Source organism: Ictalurus punctatus, chromosome 15, assembly GCF_001660625.3.
Source record: "Ictalurus punctatus breed USDA103 chromosome 15, Coco_2.0, whole genome shotgun sequence".
NCBI lineage: Eukaryota > Metazoa > Chordata > Actinopteri > Siluriformes > Ictaluridae > Ictalurus > Ictalurus punctatus.
In genome coordinates, this window is record NC_030430.2 from 25,745,227 (window position 1) to 25,757,726 (window position 12,500).

Genomic DNA, 12,500 nt, shown 5'->3' on the forward strand with positions numbered 1-12,500 from the left:
AGGCAGGTCTGGAGAGCAGAAGGAGTCAGGAACACTGGCATCTCAGGAGTAACATGTGTAGCTCGAAAGAGAGAGAGAGAGAGAGAGAGAGAGGGAGAGAGAGAGAGATTATTAGGTATGGTTATTGTCCTGTAATGGTTAAGGACAGTGTACTTTGCGTGAGTGAAAGCAGGGACTACAGCAAGACTAGCTATGACATCATAACTAAAAGAGAGAACCAGAAGGGAACACAGACATGAGGACTTCCTGGGACATAATGTAACCAGACACTTCACCATCAACACACCTGGGTGAAGGTGTGAAAGTGGAGCACTAATTGGAAGGCTGTCCATAACTGTGAGGCTCTGTAAGAGAAAGCTCTTCCCTCTGCTGTAGCCTTCACTATTCCAGGTACCAACAAACAGCCTGCACCTTTTGAAAACGTAGCTATTAATTCATATGAGAAAAATATATTTGAAGTATATTATATTGATATTTAATTTTTTTTAGACCAGGAACAGGAAATTGTTCAACCCTGACTTCCTGTTTCACAGGGGTATAAATATGAGGTAACACACAGGCCAAGTTCCCTTAGTCATTCATAACAATGGGTAAGAGCGAGGAATGTAGCTGTGATGTGCAGGAAAAGGTTGTTGAGCTTCACACAATGGGGCGTGTCTATAAGAAAATAGCACAAGCATTGAAAAACGCCCATTTACACCATCAGGGCAATAATGAAGAAGTTCCAGTTCACTGGAAACGTTATGAATCGACCTGGAATTGGACGTGTGAATCGACCTGGAAGAGGACCTGGACATTTTGTTAGGATACATGGCATCATGGACTCTATCAAATATCAACAGATATTAAATGAAATCCTGACTGCCTCTGCCAGAAAGATTCAAATTGGCCGTGGTTGGATCTTCCAGCAGGACGATGATCCAAAACATCATCAACATCAACACAGAAATGGTTTACTGACCACAACATCAAGATCCTGCCCTGACCATCCCAGTCCCCTGACCTGAACCCCATAGAAAACCTGTGTGGTGAACTGAAGAGGAGACTTCCCCAGCGTGGACCTCGAAATGTGAAGGATCTGGAGAGGTTCTGTATGGAGGAACGCTCTCAGATCCCTCACCATGTATTCTCCAACCTCATCAGGCGTTATAGGAGAAGACTCAGAGCTGTTATCTCGGCAAAGGGAGCTAGCACAAAGCATCGACTAAAACAGTGCCAACCTGTAGGAGTATGAGTTCATTTAAAGGTGCAATAGAAGTCAGATGTTACAGTCAAGCGGATGTGAATCAGGTGTGAGTTTAGCAGCATTCCCGTGTTTCAAGAACATAAACTCGGGTCTCCACCACACAGGTTTATGGAAGTGTGGCATGCCTCGATCAAACGAGCTTCCTGAGGACCTCAGAAAAAGAGCTATTGATGCTCGCCAGGCTGGAGAAGGTTACAAAACCATTTCTACAGAGTTTATCCTCCACCAATCCACTGTGAGACAGATTAAACAAATGTAAAAACTATAATGTTTTCGTGTCATTTGAATAATTGGACTCTCTTTATCTAGTTTTAGGACTTTCAGGAATTTCAGGTCAAATTTACGTACTAATACAGTAAGTTGTAAAGGGTTCACAAACTTTTAAGTGGACCTGTATCTCCAGCTCCTTCACCAGTGTCTTCGGGCTCAGTTTAATCTTTTGGACCAAATTCCTTCATCCATAGTTCTCTTTCTTGAACGATGCAGTGTTTGTCTGCCCCCAAGGCCTTTTTGGATACAGGTGTTTGTACAGATGCTTGTGGTACCTTCAGTGGTTTAGAAATTGCTCCTAAGGAGGAACTGGACATTTTCTGAGGTCTTGGTTGAGTTGCTTGAATTTTCCCATAGTATCAAGGGCAAAAAAGCACTGTCTCTAAATACAGCCACATGTATACAATTAACCCAATTAACTCCTAATTATGACACTCGGCCAATCAGAAGCTTCTAAATGCGATTAGATCAATATCTGGAATCTTCCAGACTTTTAAGACATTTAAATGAGGTTTGTGCATGTGCAGTTTGTCCTTGAGAGTCGTGAATCTCGAAGAGACACCCGACAGAGTGAAACATACGTTATCTACCTTACCTTACCTTATCGGTGATGAAGCACAACAATAGGAATGTAAAATTTATCCCTTATACGCATTTGCTGTCTGGACGATTAAGCGATAAATCTTTGTTCCCAAAGACTTTTGTTTTAGAAAAAATGTCATTAGAACGTTGTTCTTAATCTGCATAATCCCTTATGTCTGAATTCATAGACTATATGTCTTCATTATTATCCTTAACTATTAAAAACGTAGAAAATATTCAAATGTACAGTAGCCATTCAGTGAGCGGGGGTGTTCAAACTTTTGTTCAGTACTGTATGTTGGGTGTGTGAATGTAAAATTTTGACCGCGCCAACTATTTTTGTTACAGTGCCATCGTTCGACCAGAAACTGCTAATAAAAAAGATCATAAAAGTAGCATGACCGTGCTAGAATTCACGTACAGTGCGGTCATTGTTATCCAGATTAACATAGCTGGGCTAGACTATATTTAGCCTTGAGAGTACCTGATGTGGAAATGAAATGAAATGATTCATTTAATTATTTAAAAAAAAAAAAAAAAGATAAATTCTGTAAAAACTGTTCACGCTGTTGATCTCCTGCCCGTCGTGTGCAGATACTGACGAGTGTGAAACCGGAGTCCATCGGTGTGGAGAAGGTCAGATTTGTCATAATCTCCCCGGGACATACCGCTGTGACTGCCATCCAGGCTACCAGTACGACACGTACAGGAGGATGTGTGTAGGTGAGACACGCTAACGTGCCATAAGAGCACACATAGTCAAGCTCAAGTCTCAGACAGGAAACGACTCTTCATAGTTTCTCGTAAAATATTTGGTTGATTTTTAAAATATGAATGTGCTACTGTGGATGGAAACAGCAAATAAAACCATTAGCATAGCCTATCTTAGCATAGACATCATATCTGACACGCCACTCAGAATGTTACTGATACAAACCCGCATTGTTAGCAGAGTGCATTTCTGCTAACAAAGCTAGCCCTCGGTTGCCCTCATTAGCTAGAATGAGAGGCTAACATTAATGCTAACTAGCTAGCTAGTCGTGTTGCAGTAATGTATTCAAATCATTTATGTAGCCAGGGTGAGTTTGCTACTACTGTAAATTTCATTACATTCTATAAGTCCCGTGTCTTATGCTTTACGCTATCTTCACGCTAGCTCTTCAGCTAGCTGACAAAAATTACAAACAAAAAGATATATTACTATATGTACAAATGTGAAATCATTTGAGGATGACGACGTGTTAATGTGAGAATGTGGGTGCTAATCTAGCTACATAGATAACTTTTAGTTGTTACGGTACCAATACTGGTTTGAAGATTTGTCTATTCTGAAACCCCACCTGTGACTAACGTAAGCTAGATACGTATGTTAGCTAGCATTAGTGATATTAGGCTATTAGAGATGGCAGGAGGAAATGGGGGTGTTTCAAAATTTGCATATTAATGTATATTCATAAATCCTGGTGTTTACAGTGAGGGGGAAGGTGTAGAGACGTTCCTCAGACATTTTTACACTTTAATATAATTCTACATGATTGTTCATGTTTTCGTCGTGTTCCTCAGGTGATGTCATGCTTCATGTGTGTGTTTACATTGTTATCAGGAGCAGAACCGCAGGCATTTATTCAGTCTTATCTCAGGTGCTGATTCACACTGTTGTGGCTCAGCGTCAGGCCTCGGCTCAGTGTTTAGACTAGCCTGAATAACATCTCGTCCGTCTCTCTCTCTCTTCTTTCTTCTTTCTCCCGCCGTAGATGTGAATGAATGCTGGCGTTACTCGGGTAGGCTGTGTGCTCAGACGTGTGAGAACACTCCTGGCTCGTATCGGTGCTCCTGCACTTCAGGATTCACTTTATCCAGCGATGGCAAGAGCTGTGAAGGTACAAGCTGATAAGGAGACGATGTGTGCCGGGAAACAGGGGGGAAAACGCCACCGTGATAAAGTCTAGCACTTTTTGTTTGTTTTTTTAGAGAGAAAATTGGAATAGTGGCATGTCAACTTTTCAAAAAAGCACAGAGTGAGGTCATGTTTTTTTTCCCCCTGACCAATCAGGTCACAGCTCTGGAAGCGTGCGAATAAAACAAACATTTCTGCCTCCGAAGCTACAGAGAAGACAAACAACCTCCAAAATTACAGCAATCTTTATATCATCTGCATTACTAATAAGAGAGAACAAGCTAGGCTAGTTAGTTAGGCCATACTAGCTAGCAATGCTAAGAGTGTTGTCATGGTTACAGTGTGCAGGCAGTGATCTGGCTTTAATAGCTTGCCAAGATCTCAAACACACTGGCTGATATTGGCTAATAACAACCCAGCACTGGCAAGCTAGGTAATATTAGGCTAACTATCAAAATTGCTAGTCAGGATTGCTAGCAGATGTTAGATTGCAGTGAATGAAATAAAATAATGGAGAAACACGCACAATGCTGATAGCTCCGATAAGTTAGCATCACAGGGAATGAGCATAGGAGGAACGGTAATTGAATTTTTGCTGTAATATTTCTTGAACATGGATGATGGACACTGTTGATTCTGCATCCTGGAATTCTGTTAACGCTTCCTGAACGGGTGTGTGTCATGATGCAGATGTGAATGAGTGTTTGAGCAGTCCGTGTAGTCACGAGTGTGTGAACATCTATGGCTCGTACCAGTGTTACTGCAGACAGGGCTACTACCTGCGTGAGGACGCACACACCTGTGAAGGTAACACACACGCCGCACTTTTCCCATGAATCACCATATTTACGAACCTTACGCCTTATGTATTTAGTCACGTATATTAGCATATATTAGTCCTAATATTTTAATTATAATAACTACAGAAATATGTTTAAGTGAGTATACTGTATGTTACACGTTAATAATTCCATATCGTTGAGTGCAAATGTTTGTGTCCTGAAACTGAACTGAACTGAATCAAGTTTAAATCGAATCAGGGTGAACCGAATCAAGTCTAAACTGAGTCAGGCTGAAATGAATCAAGTCTAAACTGAATCAGGGTGAACCGAATTAAATCTAAACTGAATCAGGCTGAACTGAATCAAATCTTAACTGAATCGAGTCTAAACTGAATCAGGCTGAAATGAATCAATTCTAAACTGAATCAGGGTGAACCTAATCAAGTCTAAACTGAATCAGGTTCAGCTGAATCCGGGAGAACCGAATCAAGTCTAAACTGAGTCAGGTTCAGCTGAATCAGGGTGAACCAAATCAAGTCTAAACTGAGTCAGGCTGAAATGAATCAAGTCTAAACTGAATCAGGGTGAACTGAATCAAATCTTAACTGAATCGAGTCTAAACTGAATCAGGCTGAACTGAATCAATTCAAACTGAATCAGGGTGAACCTAATCAAGTCTAAACTGAATCAGGGTGAACCGAATCAAGTCTAAACTGAATCAGGGTGAACCTAATCAAGTCTAAACTGAATCAGGTTAAACTGAATCAGGCTGTGTCGAATCAAGTCTAAACTGAATCAGGGTGACCCAAATCAAGTCTAAACTTAACAAGTCTAAACTGAATCAGGTTGATCTGAATCAGGCTGAACTGAATCACGTCTAAACTGAGTCAGGCTGTGTTTCGAATCAAGTCTAAACTGAATCAGGGTGAATCAAATCAAGTCTAAACTGAATCAGGCTGAACTGAATCAAGTCTAAACTGAATCAAGTCCAAACTGGATGAGGATGAACCAAATGAAGTCTAAACTGAATCAGGGTGAACCTAATCAAGTCTAAACTGAATCAGGTTAAACTGAATCAGGCTGTGTCGAATCAAGTCTAAACTGAATCAGGGTGACCCAAATAAAGTCTAAACTTAATCAAGTCTAAACGGAATCAGGTTAAACTGAATGAGGCTGAACTGAATCACGTCTAAACTGAGTCAGGCTGTGTCGAATCAAGTCTAAACTGAATCAGGGTGAATCAAATCAAGTCTAAACTGAATCAGGCTGAACTGAATCAAGTCTAAACTGAATCAAGTCCAAATTGGATGAGGATGAACCAAATGAAGTCTAAACTGAATCAGAGTGAACCGAATCAGGGTGAACCGAATCAAGTCTAAACTGAATCAGGGTGAACTAAATCAAGTCTAAATTGAATCAGGCTGAACTGAATCAAGTCTAAACTTAATCAAGTCTATACTGAATCATGTTGAACCCAACCAGGTCTAAACTGTATCATGAACAAATGAATCAGATCTAAACTGACTTGTGTGGATAAGATGCGGACAAACAAGGTTTTACAGTTTTAAACCAATATTTATTGTTTTTTTCCCACTATCAACATTAAAACATAATACATATTTTATTTTTAAAATAATTTATTTTACCATTATTGTTTCCAAAGAAATAAAGATCTGTTATCTTAAAAGTCTTGTTGGAATAAATGACATTTGTTAGGGGTCTGCAAATGTTTGCCCTTATGTATTAGCTCCAATTGGACCCACACATAGAGTCAAGATAAATGATGTGCTGTAATTTTCTGATTGTAGTTTCCCTCCACATTTCTGCTCTACAGATACTGATGAATGTTCTCAGAGCATCGGTCATCTCTGTGCCTACAAGTGTGTGAACGTCCCAGGAAGTTACGACTGTGCCTGTCCTGAACACGGATACAGCATGGCTCCGAACCGACGCTCCTGTCACGGTCCGAGATTCTTTATAGAATATAGAATGTGTTCAGCCCGTGATTAATTCCTCATATTCAGGCTCAGCTGATTCAGGTCTAAACTGAATCATTCTGGACTGAATCAGGTCTAAACTGAATCACGCTGGATTGAATCAGGACTAAACTGAATCAAACTGGACTGAATCAGGTCTAAACTGAATCATGTTGGACTTAATTAGGTCTAAACCGAATCAGACTAAGCTGACTTATTTTCTAAATTGAGTCAGACTAAACTGAATCAGACTGAACTGACTCATTGCTAAACTGAATCATGCTGGACTGAATCATGTCTAAACTGAATCCAACTGATCTGAATCAGGTCTAAACTGAATCATGCTGGACTGAATCATGTCCAGACTGAATCACACTTGACTGAATCAGGTCTAAACTGAATCAGACTAAACTAAATCAGACTGAACAGACTCATTGCTAAACTGCACCATGCTGGACTGAATCAGGTCTAAACTAAGACTGACTGAACTGAATCAGGTCTAAGCTGAACCATGCTGAACTGAATCATGTCTAACCTGAACCATGCTGAACTGAATCAGGTCTAACCTGAACCATGCTGAACTGAATCATGTCTAACCTGGTTAGACTCGTTGTGAGTCTCGTTTTAATATCGAGTTTGTTGGTGTGTCTCAGACATAGACGAGTGTGCAGTCGGAGCTCATAACTGTACAGCAGAGGAAACATGCTACAACATTCACGGCGGATTTCGCTGTCTGTCCTTCAGCTGTCCAACCAACTACCGCCGAGCTTCTGACACGTAAGAAACACACACACACACACACACACACACACACACACACCACCTCCCTCACTTCCTGTTAATCAACACCACAGAGGACTTTTAGTCCTTATCACTACTCGATTATTACTTAAAAACTTTAAGACAGTATTTAACAGCTGTTTTATCAAAATACAGCCTAAATGTGTGATGTCTAGCAGCTGGGATATTTTATACACTATGACCTGTGGTTTCTAGTGTACATTTTCATGATTTTTAACGGTTTCGCGACAATTTACGAGCGGGGGAAAACAAATAAAAAGTTAACTAGCTACACTGACTAGCTAATACCTGCGCTATATGAAATACTCTGTGCTTTCTCCCTGCAGACGGTGTGAGCGAATCAGCTGCTCGAACTTCGTGGCGTGCCAGAACTCGCCGGTGAGAATCACCTACTACCAGCTCAGCTTCCAGATCAACATCATCGTCCCGGCGCTCATCTTCCGCATGGGTCCGTCTCCCGCCTACACCGGCGACAACGTCATCATCAGCATCAGCAGCGGCAACGAGGACGGCTACTTCAGCCCCAGGAAGCTGAACGCGTACACCGGCGCCATCTACCTGCAGCGCCAGCTCCCGCATCCACGTGACTTCCTGCTCGACGTGGAAATGAAGCTGTGGAGGCAGGGCACCTTCACCACCTTCCTCGCCCGGATCTACATCTTCATCACGGCTAACGTCGTCTAACGCCGGACTTGTCCTCCGCTTACACTCCCGACATTCACAATTCACATCAATCGTCCATGATTTACAGTGTGTTCACTATTATTATTATAAACCTCAAAACACTGATTATATTGTTATTAGGTTGTTATTAGGTCTGTTAAAAGACATAAAACGTTAAATTTAAACTATACTGAAGTTATAAACTCACAAATCGTCCCTTAGTGAAGTTCACCTGTGCATAAACTACATCCGTTTGTCAAGAAATCGAGTTTCAGGACACCGCATTAACATTCGATCCTTTATATTATAAAGCACGCCGATTGTTCTGTTAGAAGAAACCGTACGCACATGAGCGTTTCTGAATTGCAAATTCAGTCAAATTTCGTGAATTAAGTTTCCTCGAGTATATTACAGCTTCTGTACACATTCACACGTACAGTACGTCATTAAAAATGTTCAGGACGCGATTAGGAGTCGCAATTTATGCAATTACACCGTTCACGCTGCGTTCACAAATCGCAGATTATCACCCATTAAGTGGGCAGGGCCAAGTGTATCACTGCGAAGAGCGGAGAGGGCGGAGCTAAAGAGGTTTTTTTTTTTGTTGAAAGTGATTACATAAATGTGTAACAACAAAACTGCGAGCCTCGTGAGTACGGCTGTGAAACCTAATTTGCATAATTCCAACCTTCTGAATGACAGTTACGCCCCCTACAACCTTCATACTGCGGTGATGCTTCCAACTCACACGATCACAACAGTCACAGCCCGCTGCTGTGATGTGTTCGGCTCACACCACAGAAAGGGTCTTATTTATTTAAAAAATAACACCGCTTACTTTTTATCTGTTTGTTGTTACAGTTCATGTTGTGGAACGTCCAACAAACTAGTTCCTGTTCTCACTTACGTTATAGCAGCTATAAACACTCGCTCCCTCACCATCCCTCTCTCCATCCCTCTCACCATCCCTCTCTCTATCCTCTCACCATCCCTCTCACCATCCCTCTCACCATCCCTCTCTCCATCCCTCTCACCATCCCTCTCTCTATCCTCTCACCATCCCTCTCACCATCCCTCTCACCATCCCTCTCACCATCCCTCTCTCTATTCTCTCTCTATCCCCTCTCTCTATCCCCTCTCTCTATTCTCTCTCTCTATTCCCTCTATTCCCTCTCTCTATTCTCTCTCTCTATTCTCTCCCTTTATTCACTCTCTCTTTATTCCCTCTCTCTATTCTCTCTCTTTATTCTCTCTCTCTATTCTCTCTCTTTATTTTCTCTCTTTATTCCCTCTCTCCATTCTCTCTCTATTCCCTCTCTATTCTCTCTCTATTCCCTCTCTCTATTCCCTCTCTCTATTCTCTCTCTCTATTCCCTCTCTCTATTCTCTCTCTCTATTCCCTCTCTCTATTCTCTCTCTCTATTCCCCCTCTCTATTCTCTCTCTCTATTCTCTCCCTTTATTCACTCTCTCTTTATTCCCTCTCTCTATTCTCTTTATTCTCTCTCTCTATTCTCTCTCTTTATTCTCTCTCTTTATTCCCTCTCTATTCTCTCTCTCTCTTCCCTCTCTATTCTCTTTCTCTATTCCCTCTCTTTATTCTCTCTCTCTATTCTCTCTCTCTATTATCTCTCTCTATTCCCTCTCTCTCTATCTCTCTATATCAACCATTTTTGAATCTGTTTATTATCAGTGGAGCACGAGCTGTTGCTATAGAAACGGTAAGGTATCAGAACGAGTGCATTAACATGAACCTGCGCTACTGTCAGAGCCGCTGTTATAGAGAACTACTCACCACCTGACGACCAATCAGGATCCAGAACTCAGCAGCTCCGTGGTGTGAGCTATAACGAGCTTCTACACTTATATATTGTTTTCTACTCCTAACTTAAAGCCTCGATAAACAACAGCTCGAATAAATTAGCGGAACTGTAGCAGTACACATCTAAGTGTTATGGAATAAATAAATGCGATAACTTTTTTACTTTCGTATAAATGTAAACTGGATGTATAAACTTTTCAAGTATTTCAGTATTTTTACAATTCTGTTGCATTTAATACTAAAACAGAAATAAACATTTTAAAGTAATGCAGTGTGTGTGTGTGTGTGTGTGTGTGTGTGTGTGTGTGTGTGTGTGTGTGTGTGATATGCACTTATGGACTTGCTATTTTCTTATCACACGTAAAGAATTATTTAATTAGCTAACCCAAATTCTTAAATGAAAAATAGTTTTGTTCCTGTAGTAGTCACTCTTACCCCACCTCTTTTTCCCTAAAAACTCCCATTCACAGGGTTTATGTAGTTTCGGCAGAGGGGGCGGAGTCAGCTTGGGAGCTCGGAAGGTTCGTCAACGCGTTTATTACAATTGCACTTCATTTCGCGGCCAGCAGAGGGCGCTAAACCTCGCACACTGCTGCTCTAAAAATGACAGTCAGTGTGATTTTTTTTACATTTATTTTAACAGCGTAAAACTACAGTAAGTTTTGGCACCAGGAAACTGGTACAAGTATAAAAGGTTCCATTGGTGTGGATTTTGTTGCCCGTCGCTTAACTTTTAAAAGACTTGGGTTTTTCACCGATCGACACCGAAGCATAATAAATAAAGTTTCAGGTTTTTGGTCGGAATTACAACAAAAGAAATAAAAGCTCGATTGTTTTCAGCTTCATGACGATCGTTTAATATAAAGCAGATATAAAACTGGATTTGTTATATAACAGGACGTCCCCAAGTGTTTTATTTACGCTCAAACCGCAGCAAAATACCAACAACTGTTAATAATTAAAGAAAGATGTCGTACTTTTTACCCGTTAATCGTTACGTTAAATGTTCACGAAACTACTTCCTGTTCTTACTTACGTTATAGCAGCTGTGAACATGAATTCAGCTGCACTGCCGTGTGGTTATTTTTGATGGAAATTTTTTTATTAACACATATTTTCCATGCCACTACACACTAAGACACATGCTGCGGCCTGTAATCACATGTGATGTGAAAAGCACATCATACAGCAGGAATAACTGGAGCTGAATTACACACTCAGCACCTCTGTCAAAGTGACTCTAACCACTCGGGTTAATTTCCTTAACCACAAACATTTCCTCTCAGAAATTAGGCGTGTCTTTGAGCTCCGGCCTCAAAGCGAGAGAGAGAGAGAGAGAGAGAGACCGCAGAGGAATTTGCCCGAGAGGATTGTTGGTTGCAATGTGTAAAGATGGCGGTGAAATGAGACTCGGTGTGTGAGCGGAGGGAAAAGCTTTACTGCTGATTTAACGGCCGCTGTCCGAGTGATTTATGATTTTCTCGACTGCAGAGTCTCCATCAGAGACAGGTTTTAGAATTTAGTCTGAATTTGGCGTCTGTATTTGATTAAATCCTCATCTCACAGGATCGAATCCAAACCAGGAGCAAAATCTGGGGAAGTAAATGTGCATCTTCATCATCATCTTCTTCTTCATCATATTCTTCTTCATTATCTTCATCATCTTCATCATCTTCATCATCATTATCCTCATCTTCTTCACCATCATCATCATCATCAATATCAACGTCTTCTTCATCATAATCTTCATCATCATCCTCATCATCTTCTTCTTCATCGTCATCCTCGTCACCTTCATCTTCATCATCATCTTCTTCACCATCATCATCTTCATTATCTCATCTTCATCCTCATCTTCTTCACAATCATCATTATCAATATCAAAGTCTTCATCTTCATCATCATCATCAAATTCTTCATCATCATCATCATCATGATGGGCAGTGGTGGTTTAGCGGTTAAGGCTCTGGGTTACTGATCGGAAGGTCGGGGGGTGTGGGGGGGGTTCAAGCCCCAGCACTGCCAAGCTGCCACTGTTGGGCACTAAGCAAGGCCCTTAACCCTCTCTGCTCCAGGGGGCGCTGTATCATGGCTGACCCTGCGCTCTGACCCCAACTTCCTGACAGGCTGGGGTATGCGAAGAAAAGAATTTCACTGTGCTCTACTGTATATGTGACCAATAAAGACTCTTCTTCATCCTCATAATCTTCATCATCATCTTCATCATCATCATCATCATCATCATCAACAACATATTCTTCATCATCTTCATCATCATCATCGTCGTCATCTTCATCATAATCGTCGTCATCATCATCGTCTTCATCATCATCTTCATCATCTTCTTCTTCATCATCTTCATCATCTTCATCATCTTCATCATCATCGTCTTCATCATCGTCGTCTTTATCATCATCTTCATCATCGTCGTATTCATCATCATCTTCATCATCATCATCATC

At 41.1% G+C, this 12,500-nt stretch overlaps 1 protein-coding gene across 2 annotated transcripts in view; it reads left to right on the top strand.

Moving 5' to 3' along the window:
• The window catches only part of LOC108276317 (fibulin-2), a 41,725-nt gene extending 31,420 nt beyond the window's left edge, over window positions 1-10,305 (top strand). For both annotated transcript variants that reach the window (XM_053686299.1, XM_053686300.1), the window contains 6 exons: window positions 2,693-2,821; window positions 3,853-3,978; window positions 4,686-4,802; window positions 6,612-6,740; window positions 7,407-7,530; window positions 7,881-10,305. In XM_053686299.1, the coding sequence (XP_053542274.1) occupies window positions 2,693-2,821; window positions 3,853-3,978; window positions 4,686-4,802; window positions 6,612-6,740; window positions 7,407-7,530; window positions 7,881-8,238 (983 nt within the window). In that variant the 3' untranslated portion in view covers window positions 8,239-10,305. The remainder of the gene's footprint in view (window positions 1-2,692; window positions 2,822-3,852; window positions 3,979-4,685; window positions 4,803-6,611; window positions 6,741-7,406; window positions 7,531-7,880) is intronic.
• The last annotated feature ends 2,195 nt before the right edge of the window (window positions 10,306-12,500 follow it).